This window comes from Gallus gallus, chromosome 6 (assembly GCF_016699485.2).
Source record: "Gallus gallus isolate bGalGal1 chromosome 6, bGalGal1.mat.broiler.GRCg7b, whole genome shotgun sequence".
NCBI classification, from domain to species: domain Eukaryota; kingdom Metazoa; phylum Chordata; class Aves; order Galliformes; family Phasianidae; genus Gallus; species Gallus gallus.
In genome coordinates this window covers 14,055,901-14,078,616 of record NC_052537.1, presented here as the reverse complement: position 1 = coordinate 14,078,616, position 22,716 = coordinate 14,055,901, and the positions used below count along the sequence as shown (strand labels likewise).

General features: G+C 34.6%; 1 protein-coding gene across 4 annotated transcripts in view; it reads right to left on the bottom strand.

The window, feature by feature from the left end:
• Nucleotides 1-865: 865 nt before the first annotated feature.
• Nucleotides 866-22,716, bottom strand: part of DLG5 (discs large MAGUK scaffold protein 5) — a 95,304-nt gene continuing 73,453 nt past the window's right edge. The window contains exons 17-34 of one of the 4 annotated variants that reach the window (XM_040702697.2): nucleotides 21,664-21,802; nucleotides 20,494-20,638; nucleotides 20,001-20,122; nucleotides 18,882-18,971; nucleotides 17,881-18,049; nucleotides 14,634-14,711; nucleotides 13,811-13,973; nucleotides 12,772-12,905; nucleotides 12,246-12,410; nucleotides 11,118-11,301; nucleotides 10,125-10,273; nucleotides 9,724-9,894; nucleotides 8,996-9,192; nucleotides 8,080-8,223; nucleotides 7,773-7,900; nucleotides 6,907-7,016; nucleotides 4,998-5,107; nucleotides 866-2,752 (exon numbers count right to left, since the gene is read on the bottom strand). In XM_040702697.2, coding sequence (XP_040558631.1) covers nucleotides 2,625-2,752; nucleotides 4,998-5,107; nucleotides 6,907-7,016; nucleotides 7,773-7,900; nucleotides 8,080-8,223; nucleotides 8,996-9,192; nucleotides 9,724-9,894; nucleotides 10,125-10,273; nucleotides 11,118-11,301; nucleotides 12,246-12,410; nucleotides 12,772-12,905; nucleotides 13,811-13,973; nucleotides 14,634-14,711; nucleotides 17,881-18,049; nucleotides 18,882-18,971; nucleotides 20,001-20,122; nucleotides 20,494-20,638; nucleotides 21,664-21,802 — 2,526 coding nt within the window. In that variant the 3' untranslated portion in view covers nucleotides 866-2,624. The remainder of the gene's footprint in view (nucleotides 2,753-4,997; nucleotides 5,108-6,906; nucleotides 7,017-7,772; nucleotides 7,901-8,079; nucleotides 8,224-8,995; nucleotides 9,193-9,723; nucleotides 9,895-10,124; nucleotides 10,274-11,117; nucleotides 11,302-12,245; nucleotides 12,411-12,771; nucleotides 12,906-13,810; nucleotides 13,974-14,633; nucleotides 14,712-17,880; nucleotides 18,050-18,881; nucleotides 18,972-20,000; nucleotides 20,123-20,493; nucleotides 20,639-21,663; nucleotides 21,803-22,716) is intronic. The other 3 variants (XM_015288292.4, XM_040702698.2, XM_421604.7) reach the window with 3 other exon arrangements.

Sequence of the window (22,716 nt, the reverse complement as noted above, 5' to 3'; positions counted from 1 at the left end):
AATCAAATAGCGTGTCAGGTAACTCAGTGAGAGATAAAGGAATCTTACTCATGTTTAACCAAGCCTTCAACTCTACTTCCTTGTGATCAGTAGGCATGCATGGCATGGCTTGACTTTTACCGACTGACCTGCCAAAACCTGCCTATCCTCATTTAATTTGTCCTCTATTTGAAGGTGGTGCCACAGTGGTTTTGCTGGCGGCTTTTTCTGGAGGGAGTCTTGTTGTTTTTTTGTTTGTTTCTTGAAGAAATACAGATAAGGTGCATGTCCTGTCTCACAACTGAAGGCCATTTGTAGGTATTCAGGCTGCTGACCATCTTCCAGTCTGGTTCCTGCTCAAGTTGATCATTTAGCATTTGAGAATAAAGCAACTGATGAAGCAGAAAAATTTATGTACAATAATAACTTTTCTTGAACTTTCAGATAACTCAATTAACAGAACAGGTTGGTCTATCTGAAGCATAAAGACTGACACACAAAATTCTACATACTTTGGAACTATGAATAAATGCTTTACCTTCAGGTAGGAATTCTCAGGGATACAGTCTTGAAAAGTGACAGTGATATATTTACTCTCCCATTAAATCCTGCATTTGCAGGAAACAAACAGGAAACAAAATTCCTGTTTGAAAACCTTACATACCACTTGGCCAGAGGAAGTTGAAAATACGATAACATAAGATTTCCTTTCTTGTCTCCAGCAGTTTTTTTGTTGTTGTTTTTTTTTTTTAAGTCATTTTGAAGCATTTAAGTACACAAGGCTGGGCAAAAACACAAAATGAAAATCTGTTTCTCTCAAGATGGACACTTGAGTTTATATACAACTTTAGGCAAAAAATAAAATGTATTTTGAGACTCAACTAAGTCAAGTTATAGAAATTGACTTTTATTTAGTAATCAGTTTCTTTAACTTTTTTTTTTTTGATACAAAGTGACATTTTTATTTTAGTACAGAAAAATCATGTCAGAACAGTACCTGTCTGTTTCAGTTGTACCACTGAAGTCTACTCTGACCTCAAACTTTAAAAAACAAAGAAACAAAAATGAAATAAATGAAAAATAACTGCTGTCCCTCACCATGACAAATACATGCATACCATCTTCTATTTAATTTATATATATATACACAGTATTACAACAATATAGTATAATAGTAAATAAAATAATACTGTATATATATATTTTGTATGTATTACAGTTCAAAAATACTCTCTCTATATAGTATGTAACTATATTTAGTACTTTGAACTATAAAATAGCTTCTGCAAAATGGAATTTAAATTTAGGACCAAATCTTTCTGTGAAGACCTGTGCAAGAAGAATCCCTTTTTTACTTAAACAAGCTGCAAACGAACAAAACTGTAGGTTGTAGTGTAAAACTAGAAACCCCTGCATAATGAAATGTTAGGAACAACGACTAAAAAGCAGTTCTACTCAAATTATATTTTAAAAACAAATAAAATACAGTACCCAAAAAACATGGCACAAGAGACAGAAGAGACAGGTACAAAACCTGTGTTAGGAACACAGAGTCAGAAGTGCAAAAAAAAAAAAAAAAAAAAAAAAAAAAACCCAAAAATGGAACTGATACAACGGAGTTTGGTACAATAAGTAAGTATTGCAATCAAAACTAAACCATCACTTACTTTTTACAGTGAAAATATTAACAATTCAGTACCTTTCTAAAGGCTTTTCACCAAAGCCCTAAACCTGTGGCTGCTTTTAAATAAAAAACAATCTATGTGAATGCTACACACTGAAATACAAAGCTTCAGAATTACCCTGCAAAATTGCACCAACGTAAGCTTTCCATATTTACAGTATCTGAAAGTGACAGAACACAGCATGCTAGGCCTAGCTTTTGACTCTTGCCCACCTGTATTTATCCAGGCCCAACAACCAAAAATTGTTATTTCTCAACACACAATAAGTTTGGATTGTTCAGTTATATTATGACACTTAAATATCAGATTCATGCATAAGACAAGAAACAATATCTTTGACAGACAAGTGTTGACATAATACAAACAGTGGTCTGCCCTGTAAAGGAGTGTACTTCCTTCTGAACTTACTCCCAAGACGTACCGATAAAATCCCGTATTATCTTGCTGTCAAGTCAGTGTGCTTAGAAATGGTAAAAACTGCAGGTAAGAGTCACGTGCATAAACCATTCACTCATATTCAGAATTTCACTCTGTTTCAGAGAGTTACCTCATTTTGTGAAAGGACACAGAGTTATAAAACAAAACAAAAACAACAAAAGAAAAGACATTCAAGTAAACAGCAACAACCAAATACTTTTGAAAAGGTTTTTGTAAACTTGTTGTTCTACAGGGTTTTGCAGCATTGCTAAATTCATTATTTATGGACAAGTCCACACAGGTTGTACCCCACATGCCAACCTGTCACATGTACACGTACAGTGGAAGAGACAAGCTCAGTGAAGTGATCTACCCTTCCCAAATGCCTCGTCGGTTCTTCTTGTGTTCAGTGTTATCGTTCCCCTTCATGAAACAGAAATCACTTACTTACATCTTTATAAAGACAGAAACGGACAGAGTCCATTGAATAGAAAGTTAGTTGGTTATTTACACCTGTAAAGCAGTTTCACAGCAAAAATAAATCTACAGTGGGCCAGCTGGGATCCACAGGACTTTGTTTTGTTCTTGGTCGACAGTTGTCATAATCTGAGTGCAAATGCTTGAAAGGGCTCCACCCTGGACAATGCCTAGAGAAAAAGATTTCCCCCCACCCAAAAGAAAAAAAAAATAAATTAGGCTGAAACAAACAGTTATGACTAAGTACAAAGAGCAGTCTTGGGCATTTTTATAGTGTATATCAACAGATAAGAATTAATTTACTCAATTCAATATTTTCCAGATGCATGAGTATTATAACAGGGAGAAGAATAAACAGAGCAAGGAGGTCAAATGTCAGTACACAGTCTCTTCTGCTAGCTGTTGAAATAGCCCAGGGAAGCAGCAGAATTGATGGCTATAATCAACTAAGACAACTGTTTTGTTAGTCTTCCATGTATATTTTCAGAGGCATCAGGTGGCAGTTTAAGTCTAAAAATGGTCAGAACATACTATATAATAACCCTTCTCTGTTCAGCATGTACTGCTACAAGTTTTGAATTTATGTGGTAATATACATGGAGACTATAGCTGTAGCAACTAGGTGCTATTTGCAAGTATTATATACAAATAATGAGGCAGCTTACAGAAAGTAGAGCCAGATAAAACAGCTGTGGTTGCTACCTCAACTCTTACTAGCAATTATATTCAAATAACACAAGACCAACAACAAGCAATTCCCAGAAGACTGATTCAAGAGGTAAACAAAGAATACCCTGCATTCTGTCCTTGCCAAAGATACAAGTTACAAGAAGTAAAATGCCAACACTGACATAGGAGGGGAAAGCATGGAACCCTTAAGACTTAAAAAGTGAGGAACTTCATGACTTGAGAAATATGTCAGTAAAACATCCAGCCTAACACCAATGCTGGAAGCATACAGAATTCTACAAAGCTTGAGGTGTAATTTCCAGTTTTGAGAAGATAGAATTTAATCTTGTGTAAAAAAAAATAATTGACTTTGCAGTATACACTGCAGGTATTGACGTCATATGAATTTGGATACAGAATGCAGCAAAGAACAAAGCCTATGAAAGGTGATTAATGGCATTTAGAAACAACTTAGATTACAAACTGCGCTTATAATTTGCTACAAGAAACAAAGCCAGCTCAAATGATTTATTAGTAAAAAAAAAAAAAAAAAAAAAAAGGTAGCACTTAAAGTAGTCGCAGAGTTTAGGTTGATGAGTATCCGATGTAGCTTCATGACGAAGGTACTAGACCTAATATGCTTAACTACAGCCTTATCTTATGCACCAAGTTATGATTCCAACAAGCTTACACATCAGTGCAGTTTGAATAGCAATCCTATCTGACTACCATTATCTGGAAAAGCTGATGACAGCTGGAGCCTGCTACACTTGGCACTAACAGAAGGAGGCCCTTCCCACAAGCCAAGTGAGAAGGTACATGAAGCACCTTGTTTAAGTGAGTCCACTTTCTCTATCAGAGTGAGATTATAATACAACAAATGCCTTAACAATTAGCAGAAGATAACATGCGGTATCATTTAGATTAACATTTGTCTTACCATAATATATCAGGCAACTGACTGTTGAGTATGTGCAACTTCTCTCACGATACACCATGATAGCTCTATACTAAATGTATCATCCCACCTTCCACTTCCCTGTGTTTGGCAGATGTATTTCAGAATACTATTGTAAGAATCCCATTCTTTTGAGGGTATGAGGTTGGGTTTGGTTTGGTTTGGGAGTTGTTTTATTTTTTTTCTTCTTTCTTTTCTTTTTAAGTTGTGTTGCCATTCACATTAAGATGGACAGGATTTCACCCTTACTCTTTTGAATGTATATAGAACCACAAGAAAATATACTCTGAATCAAGCACAGGCTATCTATGAACATACCAGCATTTCCCTGGTAAAATGTTAGCTTCAGTCCAAGATTTGAGTTACAAATACAAAAGTGTTAAAAAGGCCTCTGAAGTTGAACTATTTCAAATTACAATGCACTTTTTGTTCATTAGTTTGTTCTTCTTTTAACATAACTACAGAACAAATTATTCCTTGTATGTAATAAAACTACCAACATTATCAAATTATCTTCACTGTACTTCTGGTAGTCTGGGCTTGTAATAAAATATTCTCAGATTCTCCTTCAAATACAAAATTCGTCATCTCCTAAAACCACAACATGTAAAAGCAAAGGACAGCACTTATATCCAGAGATTTTCTTTCCCTCTAAAATGAAACGCCAGAGCATGATGTTGCCAAATATGGAAGTAGAACGAGAAAAAAACATGAGCAACTGATCCTTTTAATCAAACAAGATATTTCAAATTACAATGTACAGTGAATAAATTGCCACAGTGTTCCTAGTGAAATGTTGATTAGATACTAACCTGTAAAGTACTTGCTATACTCCTGTTCTATTTTTTGAGCTGTCTCAAACTGTTCTTTGGAATGTTTTTGTGTAACTTTGTCCCTCAGGAAGATTGGGTCTTTCTGCTCTCTGCAAATAAATAAATAAAATAAAATAAAATAAAATAAAAATAAAAAAGGAAAAAGGAGAAAGAATTTTTTATTTTAATTTGACTTGAAATATATGATTGCCTTTAGTTTGGTGAACGTGAGAAACCAATTAATTTGCAACCATAATGCTGTGAATAGACTGCCATCTACTGTGGTTCAGCAGTATAAGCAAAGGCATGAGTATCTTCTCTGTTCTACGGATTTTTATTTGCTGTAAGAGCAAGAGTCTTCCTTACATCTCAGAAATTGGGTACAAGCTGAAGGAGAAAGAACACTAGTGCTCCCCTACACAGAATTAGACCACGGTACTGCTCATTTAAAGGGCCTAAAATACCGAGTACTGTGCTAATGGAAAGTAAGAGGATATTCTTTTCATTTGTGTCTATTTTTCTGTCACCTTATGTAAGGCACATTGATGAGGTCAATGTTATATAAACTGTTGTGAATAAAATAAGAAAAAAAAACATATGGAGAATTGGCAAAAACTCTTAATTTAGATCAAAGCTTGTAGTACTCTTCTTTGAGTCAGGCTTTGATTTCCCAGTAGGAGATTCTGTTTAAAAGGAGGCAAAGTTTATAATCAACTAGTAAGGTCATATAGATACGTACTGACCCAAAAAAAACATTGTTCCTTATAGAAGTAAGAAATGAAGCAAAATTTTATTTTATAAATTAAAATAATCACAACTTAGGTAGCTTCAGTGCTGTGAGGGGTCGTGAAATTATGCAATCTGGAGGTGGTAAGGAAAAAAAAACCATACACAGAATGTTGATAGAAGCTGTGGTAAACAAAAAAGATTTTTCAGAAAGACCTTTGCTGTCCAGAACAGGTGGAGGCAAGTGCCAGTTCATCTTACTTGAAAGCTGTTAGAAAGGTTTGCTTCCTGCCACTTGAAAAATAGCTTCAATGCTCACTACTCCATTTTCAAACAGGCTCAAGATATCATGATATGACAGTTCTATTCATCATTTCATATCATCCTACAATCATAATGATATACACCACACAACTTTGTCTTGCTGATATTTGAAAATGGTGATACTTATCTTCTTTATTAAACAGTCCTCATATTTACCTAAAGATCAAGAATATTAGTCTTGAACTTTCAAAAGGAAGACAGCAGAAGTAAAACAAAACTGCTTCTTATGTAGGGAGATTACGTCACTTTTCTCACTTCTGTCAAAAGGTACAAATGCTTCCTAAAATATCAGGGGAAAGACTGGGGTTTCTAACTCCAGATTCTGTTCCTGGTTATATTTGAGAAGGAAATTTCCAATTACTTAAGGAGCACTGCCTGACAAGACCACAGTATGCTCACTCTATGAAAAAGAGTGACTTCCATTGCTGTTTTTACTGGAGACCGAAAGTGGTAAAGTCAAGGTTAAGGATCCGTTGTCCAAAACGTAGGAGAGGAAACTCAGTGCATCCTCACACTAGGCCCCACTGAGAAGGATGAAGTCTCTTCATTTAATCCCCAGTATTATCATGAATGACAACCATATCTACCCTATCATTTACTGCAGCGGTGTGACTGAGGACCTGAATACCCTCTTGAGTACACACAGTTTGGTATATGTTGTTTGATTTCTTTGAATGATTTACTTAATTGTCATGTAATCAAAATAAAGTCAAGATCATGTGCTTCACAAGTGGCTTTTGTGAGGAAAAATTTCTGCATTTGATATACATTTAAGATCACTAAGATGAAAGAAATAACAAAGACACAAACTTATTTTAAGTTAAAATAAACATAAAAGCTATATCCCCCCCAGACTTACTTGATTTGTTTAGCATTTTTGTAGCGAATAAAAATTACAATAGGGTAGATATGAACACTGTGGAGCCGTTCGATAGCATGAGGAGCGATGTCAAGCAGACAATGACAATCCTAAGATTAAATGTAAATGAAAAACATTCATTCAGTTAAAGAGCACACCTACAAATCCCCCATTTCTTCCTCTACTTAAATCACAGCAACCTAACAGTTTCACTATGTGTTTGACATCTAGCAGCTACTGAGCAATTTGTACCCAAAAGAAAAATTGCAAGAAGTTCCACATACAAAAAGCATACATCAACAGAAATCAAAGTATTTGAAGAATTAATGAAATGAAAACTCAGGTTGAGACAAATGTAATGCTTTTTTTTTCCCCAAATTTAAATACACATTCATTTGCTCTTTCAGAAATCATAAACAAACAAGTGTTTAAGTAATAAGGCTGTATGGTTTGACAGAAAACCATGAACACTGAATAGATTTTTATTAACATCTGTTAATTAACCTGTCACCAGGATCATTATGTTCACATAATATATATGACCACATTAAGTTGAACTGTTTAAAAAACAAAACTAAACTGTCATTTTATAGGGAAGTAAGACCTATGGACTCTAAAAAAAAATATATTTCTAATTCTATATGATAACACTGCAAAAGAACATGGACATTTCAGTTTCTACAAAGATGGGCTAACATGAAACTATCTTTAAGCAGTTATACATAATCACTTAATTTTATTTTATTCAGCGGCCTGGGGAACAATTTGTTGGACAATGCCAAGACAAAATTTCCACTTTTCCTGCTCCTTAGTATGACCATATAATGCAAATTTTACCAAGAACTACAGCATTAATAGTGACTCACCTTTTCTGTTATCTCCTTTATTGAAGCAACAGTTGTCACATCAAAATGTCCACTCCTCCGTTTATAATCTATAAATAGGCAATCCTTCACACCTCTCTCAATGGCTTGTTGGGAAGCTTTCATAACCTCTGTTACATGGAATCAGAAGAGAGTCACTGCTCATTCCTATTTTTTAGGCACAGAACAAGACTAACAGAGCAGCCTGTAAATTAAGATTTTTCTTTTTGGTAGCTTTGTGCTACCATTTAATTCACATACAGATGTTATCATTTAAGACAGAAGAAATTAGTTATATTCCCATACTTACCAAGAGGACATCTGCAAAATTTTCCTGGGGATTCTTTGACCAACATGTCTTTCACAGCATCAAGTAATGGTCCTAGAATAAGCACAGGTCTAGGAGAGGTACAGTCCACTTTCTGTACACGCTGATATGCCAGACTTGCAGAATCTACACACACAAAAGACTTAATTATAAAAGTAGACATTATTCTCATGGCATTTTTCAGATAATGTGGTAACTGTAATTGTGAAAACAACTTCACATCTGCTTTTCAGCAGAGAAGGGCCTTGAGAAATACAAAAATGCTCACTATATCAATTACTGCAATTTTCCCAACCTGACAGCTTAAAAAAGACATTAAAATAAAAACAAAAAACTGAACCTCACATTTCCTTCCTTCACTCCTCCCCTCTATTTTTTAAAATGAACAATTCCTGTTTTGTGTTAGTATTGTGAACAAGACACACCAGTCACTTAATTTGTTAGGTTCTTCGAAGGGAGTGCTGTAATCAACATAACTTTTGTATAGCAATAAACAAATTGAAGATTTTTGAGTGAACCCAGGATTTCTGCCTAAATTAAGCGACGCAGACAGAAATTGAGTACTTGGAAAGAAAGATTGAAAGAATGCATCAAAAGCCATCTCTCTCTGCAAATGAAACATTAGTGTCAATTATTAGGAATAAACTACAAAAAAACCTTATTTTTTTAAATTTGACAATATGGTTTACTATTTAATACAGATATATATATATATTATTTATTATATATTATTTATTATTTTATATATATATATATAAATTATTTATTGCTCCCACTAGAAGTGTATATTTATCATTTATATGAATACCATCCAGAAAGGCAGGTTATTTGTTAAATGTATTGCTGCAGACATTTGAAAACAGAAAGATACCCTCCTGAGTATAACAAAGGTACTTGCCATCCAAGAACGGGATTGAGTCCGTGCTGATTGTATCAAGAGCCAGCAAATCCTTTCCATCTTTGGAACCACTTCGTTTGTGCTTATGCTTTCTCCTGAAGAATGACCTTCGTGCTGCTGCTGACAATGTCTTGGAAGAGCTGTTTTCATCTTTAGTCTCAGACATGCTGTGTCTCCTATAGAATTCCTGATCCATCCTATAGTAGAACAGTTACAACATGGAGAAGATACTATTAGAAGAACATATAAAGGAAAGCAGAGGGACTAACAAACAAAATATATAACTGAGTAATAATTAATGTGATTTTGGTAACAATTTAAAAATGTTAATTCTTGCATGTCCCTGTACTGTTCTACCAACATTATGCAATTGTGGTTGATGCAGTCTTACATTAACATCACTGTTCACAGAAAATAAAAACACTGGTACTTTACAAGAACAAGTGCTGCACAATTGGGCTAAAGCACATTTTTGCTGTGGTTACTCTCACTTTTTTCTCGAGTTATCTCTCACAACACTGGGCTATGAGTGCTTTCCATTTCTCATTTATTATTCAGTGGCTTTAAAACTGAGTTGGTAGAGAAATGTATTTGAATACATTGCCCATAAAATGTCTGAGAATCAATATCTCCTAGAACTGATAGAAGCAAACAAGTCCTACATCCATGTATCATTAATCAGACAATTTTAAAGACTGAGGTAAGTAACTTGTATGGTTATCACTCACATATATTTACTAGGAATCTGTCCTCTTTCCAGCTTCTGAGCATTCTCATCTAGCTGCCAAGCCATCCAGCAACCAAAGTTTCCTTGTGGTAAAGTATCATCAACATACAAAATGTCATCCTTCTTAAAGCTTAGGTCCTGTTCCACTTCTGCCACACGGTCATAAAGTGCTCTGGAAAGAAAGACATAAATATGCTCTTCAACTGATCTTCATCAAACATAGAACAGGTTTCTTCAAAGAAAACGGAACAGATTAGAGCACAGAAGTTTACAATGAAACATGCAGAATTACTACGTTACAGACTGTGTACTTGCTGTCAAGAGACTAGCTGGGATAAATTAATAACTTTGAATTTCTAAAATGTGGCAAAATAGATGTATAATCTCTTTCATGTAAAATACCTGATAAAGAATCCATCCCCAGGAAGCTCTTTTATCCTATTAAATTCTTCAATTCTATATTGAGTCTTTATTTTGATATTTTCTCCAGGTTTCAACATTTCAAGGTAAGCTTCTTCAGCTGTTTTTGTTCGCATATCAATGGATCCATACTACAAAAACACAAAACCTTTAAGCACAATACAAATCTTAACAGACAACAGGATTAGGTGAGCTTGAAAAACACATAAAACGAGTCTGTTTTTTGTAATGGAACAGTCTAAATACAAGCAACTCTTGCCACTTAACTATAGCAGTTAGTACCTTAAAATGTCTATCAGGAGTTGCAATAGAAAGTAAAACATGAACTGAATGCAACTGACATACACCATGAGAGACAGTTTACACTTCTTTTAAGTAGTATGGAAGCATAAGCTGAGAACTGCAGAATTCAAACGGGAAATAATTTAATATTTTTTAAGGGAAAAAGGTTGCCTGAGGGAAGTCAGAAACACAATTTCAAAGCAAGATCTACATTTGGATACTAGAGGCACAATGGGAGAATCTCAACACTCAGAGTATTAATGTTCAGCTGTATCTGAAAAGCTCATTAAAAAAAAATACACAGCATCTTAACAGTCCTGTCAAGTAGAGAAATAGTCTCGTATCAAATAAAGATAGTAGAGTCAAAGACATTTCATGATTTCCCCCAAAGTCTGATTAGAACTCCATTGTGTTAAATTCAATATTCTTCTGTTTCACAGTATGTTCCATATTGCTGTCTTTGTTGTACATACAGCAACTGTATTCAAAGTTTTCCATTTAGATGAGAACAGCTGTTTATAATTCCAAGTAGAATACATTAGTCCTTCAAACTCATGCAACCTATGACCTCGGTGGTAGTTCTCTAGGTCACAAAACATCTCCCATTGCATGACAGCAAGATTATACGTACAACTCCCTCTATGTACCATCCTAGACATTTTGTCTGCATACAGTAAGGTTTTCTTAACTTACCTCAAGTATCATATCACCCAAAACTAGTCCATCAGGTCCTTTAGCTGGGCTATCATCATCTACATCTGATACAAATATTCCATAAAGATTTCCTCCACATATCTGGATCCCAAGATCCACTTGGGATTTTTTAACAACAACAGTTCTTGGTTCAGGGGTCCTTTTGTTCGTGTCCACAGGGCCCCTTTTGATAGGAAGAAGTTACACATGTAGTTCAATTTAAAAACTTGCATGAGGAGTGTACAGTCAACTAGCCACGAGAACAATATTTGAGGGCTGTTCAGACAGTAATGCCTCCTATTTTATTTTGTTGTTCCACAACAACAGAGGCAGATGGTGGTATGGCAGTAGAGGTTGAACCTTCCCACAATATTCTGTTACATTCTGTTGCTGTGCAACAGATGGCAGCAGAGGGGCAGTCTGACAAAATGGCATCTGACATGGAAATGCAAATGAAACAAAGGTGTGGAGTTGAATTCCTCCGTGCTGAAAAAAAAAAAATAATTCACCTGTTGACATCCTCTGATGTGTGGTGAACATTTATGGAGATGAAACAGTGGATGTGAGCACAGTGAGGTGGTGGATCATGTGTTTCAGCAGGGGTGACAGTAACATGAAAAGCAAATCAATGTTCCAGACAGCCAGGCAGATTTTCACAAGCCTGGCATGCAGGCTCTTGTTCATCACTGGTAAAAATGCAGAGCTAATGTTGGTGACTGTGTTGAAAAAGTGTTTTGTACTTGACAATTTGCTCTACTGAACAATGTTATTGTGCTCTTTGTATTTATTGTAGATTCCACAGAAATAAATAGGAGGCATTACTAGCAAAGCAACCTATGCATACTTACGTAATTATTATTAAAATACGTTACCTATGGATATAGTCCTATGAGACAAACTTCATGTTACTTACAGATCCTTTTAACTAAACCAGTCTCATCTTACAGTTCCTCTACTCCTTGCAGACTCAATCTCTCAAATACAGACTGAAATCAAGCAGTTTTACCTTGAGTCCAGTTAGTTTGTCTGCTAACTTATTTCAACCAGGCCACAATGTGTACAAAACTACATTTTACATCTATTCTGACAATATTTATTTTCTTCATTAAGGCAAAAATTGTTCTGTACCTTAAGGAATTTCGGGGACTTGTGGTTGGTGTGGTTTGTTTGGATGGGGGTGTCATTGTTCCTTCATCCTGTTCACTCACAGTATCAATTATGGAATGATTGTCAGGAGTTGCAGCTCCACTGCCTTGAGGGGTGGAATGATTACTCACAGGTTCTAGGCGAGAACTAATAGGAAAAAAAGAATTAAAAGCTAGTGGTTAGTGTTTCACCAATGTCAAATATTTTTGATGCAAACAAAGTTTTTAATATGTCAAATAACCTATGTTATCCATAAGTCTAAGAGAAAAATAAAGCTCAAACTTGAGATGTGATTATGCATCAAAACGGGATAGATAATTTCACTAAATCATACACTTTGTCTATCTAATTTTGGGAAACTTTCCAAACTTCTCAACTATTAAAAAAAATGGTTTGAAGTACCACAATCTCCTAATCCTAAGAAGTCATTTTTAATTTCAGTTTAATTAATTATACTGAAATAAAAAAAGAACATATAGGTGTTATTTTGAAGTTTAGCCACCCTTACCTTGATCGTGAATGATTGCCAAGCTGATACATGTGTGGATTATACTGAGCCAAAATAGTAATGGTGTCACACTGCTGTCCAATGATTAATCGAGCCTGTTGCTCTGTTGCATTTCTTAAATTTATTCCATTAAACTACAGAACAAACAAGAAGATGTCAAATTTTTCAAACAGAAACTAGCAAAATCATTCTTTCAGTCTCCTAATCAGTTCAACATTTAAATGCTGACTTATTTCAATGGGAGTAAATAGGACAATAGATGTGTTGCAATGATTCTTAAGTGTCTGAACTCCTTGGAAGAAATCACTAACTTTATTATTTGGTATCCCAAGCATGAGTTTAAAATCCTTTTACTACCAAAAGACATAAATATTCTGTACTGTGCTATGATTTGCTACAACTGATTACATGCAACTTGGTTCAGATTATTGATCAGAAAAAAAAAATAAAAATCAGGACTTTATATCCTATAAACTTATATAATAAATTTATATCCATAATCCATTCAGGTCCATTTTTAGTCATCCGCACACTGTGCTTCAATGAACACATGCACAAATGCATTTACAAAGCAACTCTGCACATTATAAAATAGTCTTCCATACATTTATTTAGTGCTTCAGGACAGAATATTAATGCAGCTAATCTAACTGAGTATTTTTTAAACCAGCTATCCCAGGTATGGATATAATCAAACAATAGTAGCACAAAACTCAGTACAAGCTAACTGCGCATTTACTCATCTTATCCTGGAGAACATGACTTTGGGACTATGTTGTTTAAGTATCTAAACTAGCTAGTTTAAAATTGACATATATCTATATAAGATGCAAAGCAGACCTACCATGAAGACATTTTATAACAACGCCTGACAAAACAGCCACTAACAATCACACTTACTAGACTATCACAATACAGAATAACTCTGCTAGTTCTCACAATACACAAGCTCCCACAAGGTATTCTTTTGAGGAAGGTAGTTATTTCTGGACTCATATGAACAGACTAAAAGTCATAAGAATAGTAAGTAAACAATTACCTCTAGTAACTGATCACCGTACTCAAGTCCAGCTTGATGTGCAATGCTCCCACCTGTTACTTTAGAGACAAATATTCCACCGTTTTCTCCACTCACAATGGAAATTCCTAGTGGCTCAGAACCCTTCTGCACTTTAACATGACGTGGCTCTTCCATGTAGGGCCTTTTAGATGAGAAGGTTAAAACTGATTTGGACAAAATCACACTTAAACTATAATAAAGTCAGATTTATACGGAACACTTTATGACTGTCTAAGTTGCAATAAAAAAATAGGTTTAAACAGTTACTTAAAAAAAAAAATTACTGTCAACTGCTGTAAATGCATTCCTTTAACACCATGCAATGTACAGTGGCAGAATTAAATGTATACCAATTACACAACTGCTATAAAGCGTTATGATAAATATGAATTACAAATAGAATGGTGGGGAAGTTGGTAGGAAATAAAACTTCCAGATCCATATTATATAAAAGTAATTTAGCTACAGTATATAATATGTAATTTAGAAACCATATTCCAGAAAGGTATGTGACTATTATAAATGCTGGGAGTCTTTACTGGCCATGAAAATAAATGCCATAAATGATGAGACAAAAAAATCAAAGAAAAACAATGCACAGTATCAGATTTCGTATTTGTATGCAGGGAAACATAAATTAGTAATGAAAATTAAGCAGTCGCAAACTCAAGCCATTAAGACAGCAGTTTGCATGGTATCATTACAATTACCATGCAAATTCTCCTCAGGGCAATTATCCAAACGTAAAATAGCACAAAGTGCGCAATACTGCTTGCGAAGGACAACCTTATATCAGGCCAACCTCAAACTCCTTAGTGATGAGAACCTAGGCCTAGGAGCCACAGGGATTCTCAGAAAAGACCTATTACGGAACAGATATCTGAAAGATGGAGAAGATTTGAGAAGAAAAGAACACTTAGAAAAAGACACACAGTAATACAACACCAGTAAGTATAACAAGAGAATGGATCTTATGAAAGAAAATCCTGATACGTTCCCATTTCCTCCCCCCATACTTGGGATGTATCCACTCATACAAACAGGGCTAGTCCCTCCAAGGTGTGTATAAACAAACAGGAGTGTCCTAAAAAGTGCTGTTTCATGTTACAATGAACTGAACAGAGTCTACACAGCAAAAGGCATCACCAGGTGTTCAGAATGGAACTGCTTGGAACAGCAGTGTATTTAGGTCCCACAAACACTGACTGCAGGTCTTGGCAGCCCTTCTAGTACACAATTTTAAATACGTTTGATAAGAATTAATAGGAGGGTCTTCTTTCCTAACACTTGATTATATGAATTAGACATTCCCTAAGCTGTGTAGACTGTTTCAATTCCTTAAATCCTGCTGTTCAGATATCACATGAGCTAAAGAAAGTTAACTGCTACTAATGTATGTAGCAAATGAAGGGTGCCTTTGGAAAGAGCAGGATTTGGGGCACATGTGAGGGGAGGGAAGAGGACACAAATTCATAAACTATGCTTAATGTTTCAGTCTTTGAAGGTAAGCATCTGGTAGCCTTCTGCAGCAACGACATAACAACTTGTCAGCTTATTACTTACAAAAGAAAAACTGTCAAAAAAGAATGCAACTTTGAGACATAATCTTGTCACACCAAAATCACTATCAGAGGTAATACCCACACTCTTGGAGCTTGCCTATCAATGCACCGAAGATATAACAGTTTTCAGTTATTCTGTGTATTATCAAACACACAGGACTAAAAACACTGATGTTGTCAGTGTTATATACCAAAAATTTCTTACTATCAGCAAACTAGAACCAAATCTGCCTCTCTGCTCTTCTTCTATTTTTTAAATACATATAGCTTATCTGATCTGAATCATGCAAACTCCCAGAAAACTGGCACTTATAAACTTCTTTTAAAACTCATTATGAATATGTAAACCATGATATGAAGCCTTTTTCTTAATATCACAATGTGATTACTTACTAATTGGCCAAAATAAAATTTGTCAACTTCTAATAGCTGATTGAATACTAGAACTATATTTCTGTTATCTGTCATATTCTTATGCTTCCATCTACCACATGCATTTTCTATTTGGACTGGAAGGAGTAAGAATCAAACCCACACAAATTGCATAGGATTGTATCTTAAGATTTTAGTAAATACAAAATGGAAGGTAACTAGTAATGCATATAGTAGGGAAACAAGAATAAAGTAAAACAGAATGGTAGCACTGAAAAGGTGTTTTACTTGGTAACCAGTGTTTTTAAAAATCAAATGAAGCACATTCCTCTACAGTATTCAGACTGCCTGCCAGAATCACTAAATGCTGCCTAGAAAAAAAATTGTAATTGGTCACATTTCTTTACATTTCATTTAAATTGGTTTTCCTAAAAATATATATATCAATAAAACAAACTTTTTTTAAAATCTGTATTATACAATATGGGGAAAGGCCAAGCAGCAAATAGCTTACATTTTGCGGGGAGGACAGGTGACAGAAGAAACAACCATTTAAAGATGCTATCTAGGCATCATCACACATTAGTTTAGGATACATTTAATTCAGAAGTACTTATCTTAATAACAGTTTTTGTTTTTCCTGGGAGGTGTGCTTTTTCCTGAACAAAATAATACTCTTTTTTTGACTGAGGGAGTCATCCAGACTACTGCTTATACATGGTACACCAAGAATAAAAGGGTTGGAGCCTGACAGTACTTTGATCTTCAAATCAATATTAATAAAAATTGTTAATTCCCAGAGATAAGAATGTGCATTTTATACTGACAAAGCATTATAAGGGTATCAAAAAACTAGCTTTTGCCACTGAACACTATACATAATCATCAGTCATGTGAAAAAGATAATAAACCGTGACTTGGAATGTGCAATTGATAAGTAGAAGAACATTCATATAAGAAAACAAACATAGTACAAAAGTCAAAAAGAAGTATAAAAGAATGAAAACCCACAAAGACCTCTTCCATTCCCTTTCAAAGTCACACTGTACACAGTATGTAGTGTCCCTACAATGACTTAGTAACAGATTCTTTAAACTACACAAAAAACATTTCATGTAACATTTTATGAATAGCTTTTTATTACTACCAGCAAACTAAGAATACCGAATATCCTTATTCCTTCATTCACATTCTTATAGTCAGTCCTTTTACACAAGTTGGGCAATACAAAAGAGTCCTGAAGTCCACATAAATGTAATCTATTCAGCACACCATAGATCTCTTACACTGCCTGGAGGACATTAAGTTGTCTCAGTGTAAATAAAAGCCTGAATCAGATTTTTGTCTTATTGTCCAATGCTTTGAGTTCATACAAACTGTTTCATACATTCAGTCTAGCCGGATAGTGATGTCCAAGACTAATACCATAAACAACAAATCTTGAATGTATTCATAATGAGATGAAAAGTCATTAACACACAACTGTCGTGATCTTAAGAAAATGATAACATCAGGTTCAAACTGTGAAAGCAGCTATGCATAGACTTGATGTTATCACAAGTAGTAGTTCAGGTATAGCCAAGGGGATCACAGTTAAAGTATAAAATAGATTATGTACATATGGATATATTCTTACAGTTACCAACTTATTTTTATTTATCTGGCTGAACTGAATCAAGGCACAGTGGTTAGAGCACAGATTGTACAATACTAAGGAAGTTGATATTTAACTATCAAATACTACTAGGTATTTTATTTAGTTTCTAGAGAACAGAACAAGCCTATCAAAAATAAGAAGCTGAGGTAGCTCAAGTGAATGTATGTCAATTTAGACTGCATTTGGCATGGCCAGTAATCTAACATGAAAAAAAGAAAATCTTTATAAAATTCCTTATACTTCTGAACTCAAGCCTTAGGTTTTAAAAATAAATTTACACAAGATCTCTATGTACTTTGTAAAGAAAAGAAAAACATTAAGTAACAGGAGCTCAATTGCATCTCGGTACCTTCATATTCGTCATTTATATGAACTGTTCACATTCCTTCTAGGCCAATAAATGTACAAGATCTCACTGGACATATTCCTATAAAAAGCAAATAATGTGGGGACCTTACCTATCTTTTCTACGCTCTCCAGCAGATACTGGGCTAATGGAAATTCTAGGTAAAGTAGAAAGGGAGTTCTGAGATTGGCTGCTGGCAAAGGAAGATGTCTCCAAGTTAAGAGGTGACTGTGGAGGAGTAATCAAGCTGGGACTGCTACATTCAGAGTGTGACAATGAGCCTAAAAAACCAAATCAAAACAAAAACATAAAGTTAGCTTTTAGTATCCTGCATTTGTCATAATTCAGAGATCTACAGAGACATATGGAATGATACCATACATATCTGACCAAACCATTTGCTAGCAATGTGGTAGAGCTAAGGGAAACCTGCCTTCTAACTTAGGTAACCAAATTCAGACGCTGCAAACTAACTGCCCTTAGTGTCTATATAATAAATATGTCCTCTATAAGAAAACATATACATATTGCCATTCTCATCGTAGAGAGCTGGTAAAGGAAAAAAAGTAGTTCGTTTCCTCTGAAAAAGCTACCAAAACCAAATCTCAAATTCCTAATTATGAAATTAAAAAAAAAAAAAAAATCACCATTCGTAGGAATAATATTTGCTCAGTTAGAGAAGCAACTGCAGCCAATCCATTAAGACTATAAAATACTTGAATGATCATGGCAACTAACAGTTGCCATTTACTATAATAGAATTTTTGATGTACAATCAATAATACAATAGTATGCAAAATAGCACATTTAAATAATTTAAAAAATAATGAAGGTAATTTCACTGTCAAAACATTTAAGACATCATTCCAGAAGAAAACTGCAACCATAAAACACATCAATAGTTACTTTTTGTTTAATTATTCCTAGCATGTAATGTCCTAGAATCAACTAACAGAGAGAAACTGCTTTTTGTTAGAAAGTTTTTTTTAAAATTTACCTTGTGGCAAAATACATATTTTGTAACATTCATAAAATTCCTGTATTTAGATTTTTGAGCAACTTCATTCAGTAACTGACAAGGCTTTGAACTGGAAATACTACAAATAAAATTACCTCTGTCAGAGCCCATGACGGACCTTGGATATCTTGGCGTTAAGGGGATCTTAATCCTTTCTGTTCTGTACTGCAAGTTACTCGAAGAACCTATTTTTAGAACAACAACATTATAACTTGCCAAATGTTAAAGGAACATGAAAAAAATATGCTTACACTCTTCTTTTTCAATAAGCAAAAAAAATGCGCTCTGAATTTCTGCAGAAGCATTAATGATTATTCTCATATATCACATCTAACATACTTCTGATAAATAGTTACACGGTGAGTACAAACAGCACACCGCAGTCATACAGTACATATGTACAGTTTGCTCTTCATTGAAAAATATTTAAAATATTTTTGATACAAACGCAATTTAACTGAAGTCTAAGCAAGAAACTAACACTTGAGGTTACTAAAAACCCATGGGACTTGACAAAAGGTATTTAAAATATTTTTATTATATTCAGCTCAGATGATGATGCTATTCCCTGGCACTGTTTCTTAACTGCTGTGACTTTTTGTTGCTGTTGTGGCTACAAAGCTGCCATGCTCTATTCACATGCAATTGTAATGACTGATGCACCTCAGGAGCATACACATGCACAAAAAAAGTAGTACATAATTTAAAGTGAAAGAAAATCTACAATGTTAAAATGTTTAAACAAAGCATACATTTTCTTTAGTACTATTAAGATACACATAAATGTCTTAAATGTCAATCAAGTAAACATAATTGCAACTTATTTCCAACAAGATTTACAGCAGGTCATTACTTTTTTGTTCTGCATTCTCTTTCCTTCTCTCATCTCCACCTCAGTGAACCTCAAAAGTAATTTGGCTGGACGTTCCATCTTTATGAGCATACTTCCAAATACTAATAGGTGTTGAAAGGAGAATTTTGCATCACTCACAACTAATACTTTAAAAAGACTATTAAAAGCAAATTAAACAAGGCTACTTCCATGGGACACTGTGGGACATAAAATTAGAAAAATGAAGCAAAGAAACAGGAAGCCTTTTAGGCTTTGCAAGCTTTGGTAATTCCATAAATCATGAAAATAAGGAATTTTCCATTCAGTATTATTCTCCTGTAGACAAGAGTTTCACATGAAATAAATCAGAAAAGCTAGTTACCAAGTCTTGCACTGGATGGCAATGAATTTGAGCCATGAGATGCTCTTGTACGTGGATTTTCAGAGTATTCATTGGAGTGTTTATGACTCAGGTCCAAGCTCAAGCGACCTTGATGCTGGGCACTACAACAAAGCAAAAAACAGTGCCTGTCATTTTACTAATTAAGACAACTCAGAGGAAAGAGAGACTAAAGTACTTTAAAAATGACGGAGAGACTTCAATTACTTTGTTCATAAAGATTAAAAGAACCAAAAACATTACAAAACAGTTGATTAAAAATGTAACTTCTTTGTCAGCATTAGTCAGCAGAAGTGGAGGGAAACACAAATGATCAGTTTCTAAAAGACATGAAAGTAATTGGTAAATCATGCTATTAAGAAGTTTGCGCCTAACAGTACAACAGTGTTTCACTCCACACTGAATAAACCAGATACTTTAAGCAATTTCATCCTAACATGAACAAAAATTTAAGGTGATATAAAGTTCAAAACACCTGGGATGCAGATGTTGATGGCATATTTGGCTGGCAACGGATGGGCAATTGTTGGTGTGTACTCTGTGGCTCCACGCAGTATAGATGGGATTTCGCATGACCGCAGTTACTGCAGGGCATGGTGCTAAGCTTCTCGGTACAGTACCTGTTTAAGATGGTAGAAATACACTCTTACCAATGTTACTATCATATAAATTACAGGTAACAAGTATATTTAAATGGTTGCATAATTATATATTATTGTTTACATTTATGTTTATCCATCTATAATTATAAATTACTACCATACAGACAAATAATAATTCTATGGTTTTTAAATACAACACAAATATTTTGAATTTGGATTATAATTTTCTACCTCATCAGTAATCACCAGCCTTGGATTACAGAAAAAAAAATCATTCACATAATTTCACATCATTTTCAAATAGACTTGCACCTAAAACACTTTGTTTTTAACTATTATACTTCTTTATACAGCAACAAGAATCTCATTTTTCTCTCTGTACAGTCATCGGCCAGAAACAGAAGTTTTCATTCGGTACTTGAACTGTCTGCACTTAAAACCATTCAACCATTTTTGTTGTCTTAGAATCCCACTTCTGACATGTCTGATTATTTTAGATTACAGAAATTTGTATCTATTTATTCAGAATATGTATTACTCAAGCTGTTCATTGAAGTCAGTCATACTTCAAAAACTCTGGAAATCTTATTTGTCTCCCTAACTTTGTTCACCACTAACACATTCAAAATTCCTGTGCAACACAGAATCAGATGAAACAAATCCTTCAGAGAGGAGCTGTTTCAGTTTCTTTGATGGTTCTCAAATAGATTAGACTTCTTTACAGTCCAGAAACTGAAACTATCATGTTCAGATTACAACACAACAGAAAAATATGTTTCATATTTCATACTTGTTTTGTGCTTATCCTGATTGATATGGACAGATTCCTTGCGACATTCCAAGAAAGTAAATACGAGTTCTTACCTAATCTGAGAATAGATATTTAGAATATAAGAGGGTAACTGAGCTTATTTCTGGAATACAGTAATTAACAGGGTGAAATTTTACAGTTAGTATTCAGGATCTCAGTGAAGAAGTCCATCCAGACATCTCTGTGACTTGAGCAAAAAGAGACACTTGCCATCCACATCAGTATTGCTCACCTGATGACATGCCTCCAGTGTACAAAGTGGAAGACACAAAGCCATCACTATGCCTAGCAGAACGTTTTGGTGAATACGGTGCCCATTCCTGTAGCTCTGGAGACAGGTGTTCCTCACTAGCTGGTGTATACTTCTGCACCTATAAAACCAGAAAAATTGATTAAAGGCAGCTGGAGATACAGAAGTAAAAAAATATGACAGTCCTTGTTACATCTTTACTTCATCTTCCACTGAAATTATTCAGTTGTACCCCTTCTTCCTCCACCCTGTTGTTATTATTTTGTAAGCTTTTTAAGCCAAAGTTTGAAAGTTATCTGATATACTTTTCCATCAGTACAGTACACCTGAGTTAAATTTCTCCTTCAAAATACTGCTTTCACAGAATATTTCAAGTTTAGATCTCATTCTTTAGCACATGTACTCTCATGTTACTTTAGCCACTATTGCAAGTGTTGCCAAATGAGAGCTGGCTAATAAGCCACAAAGTATTTTCCTCTAAGCCTGCATTTTGAGATAGACACATAGCAACACCTCCAACATAACAGTACAGGTTGTAGAACCATTGTAGTTTCTGTTCTGTATGTAATGAACAGACACTGGTGTGTCAGCCACTATCCCCAGCTTTGTACCATCAGCAAATCTGCTGAAGGTGCATTCTATCTCTTCACCCAGATCACTGATGAAAACATTGAGCAAGACCAGACCCAAACCTAATGTAGTTTTAGTACACAAAGACCATTCAATCAAAGTCATTTTCAGAGTGAATGGTTTCAACTCAGTGGCACAATACCACCTCTGTTTTCTAGTCAACAATTTTAGAGTTAAAACTAATTATTTTCTTAAGCACTGGAGAGAAGCTAGGGGAGTTGGAAAAAAAAAAAAAACAACATAGAACTCAGACTTAATTTAAATTAACTTTAATTGAGAGATGGCAATGCGCTAATACCTCAAGTAACCTTAAGAAAAAAAAAAAAAGAATTTTTAAGTCTATAATATAATTTTGTTTTTCTCCATAGACTAATACCTATACGATTATTCTGGCATGACAAGGTA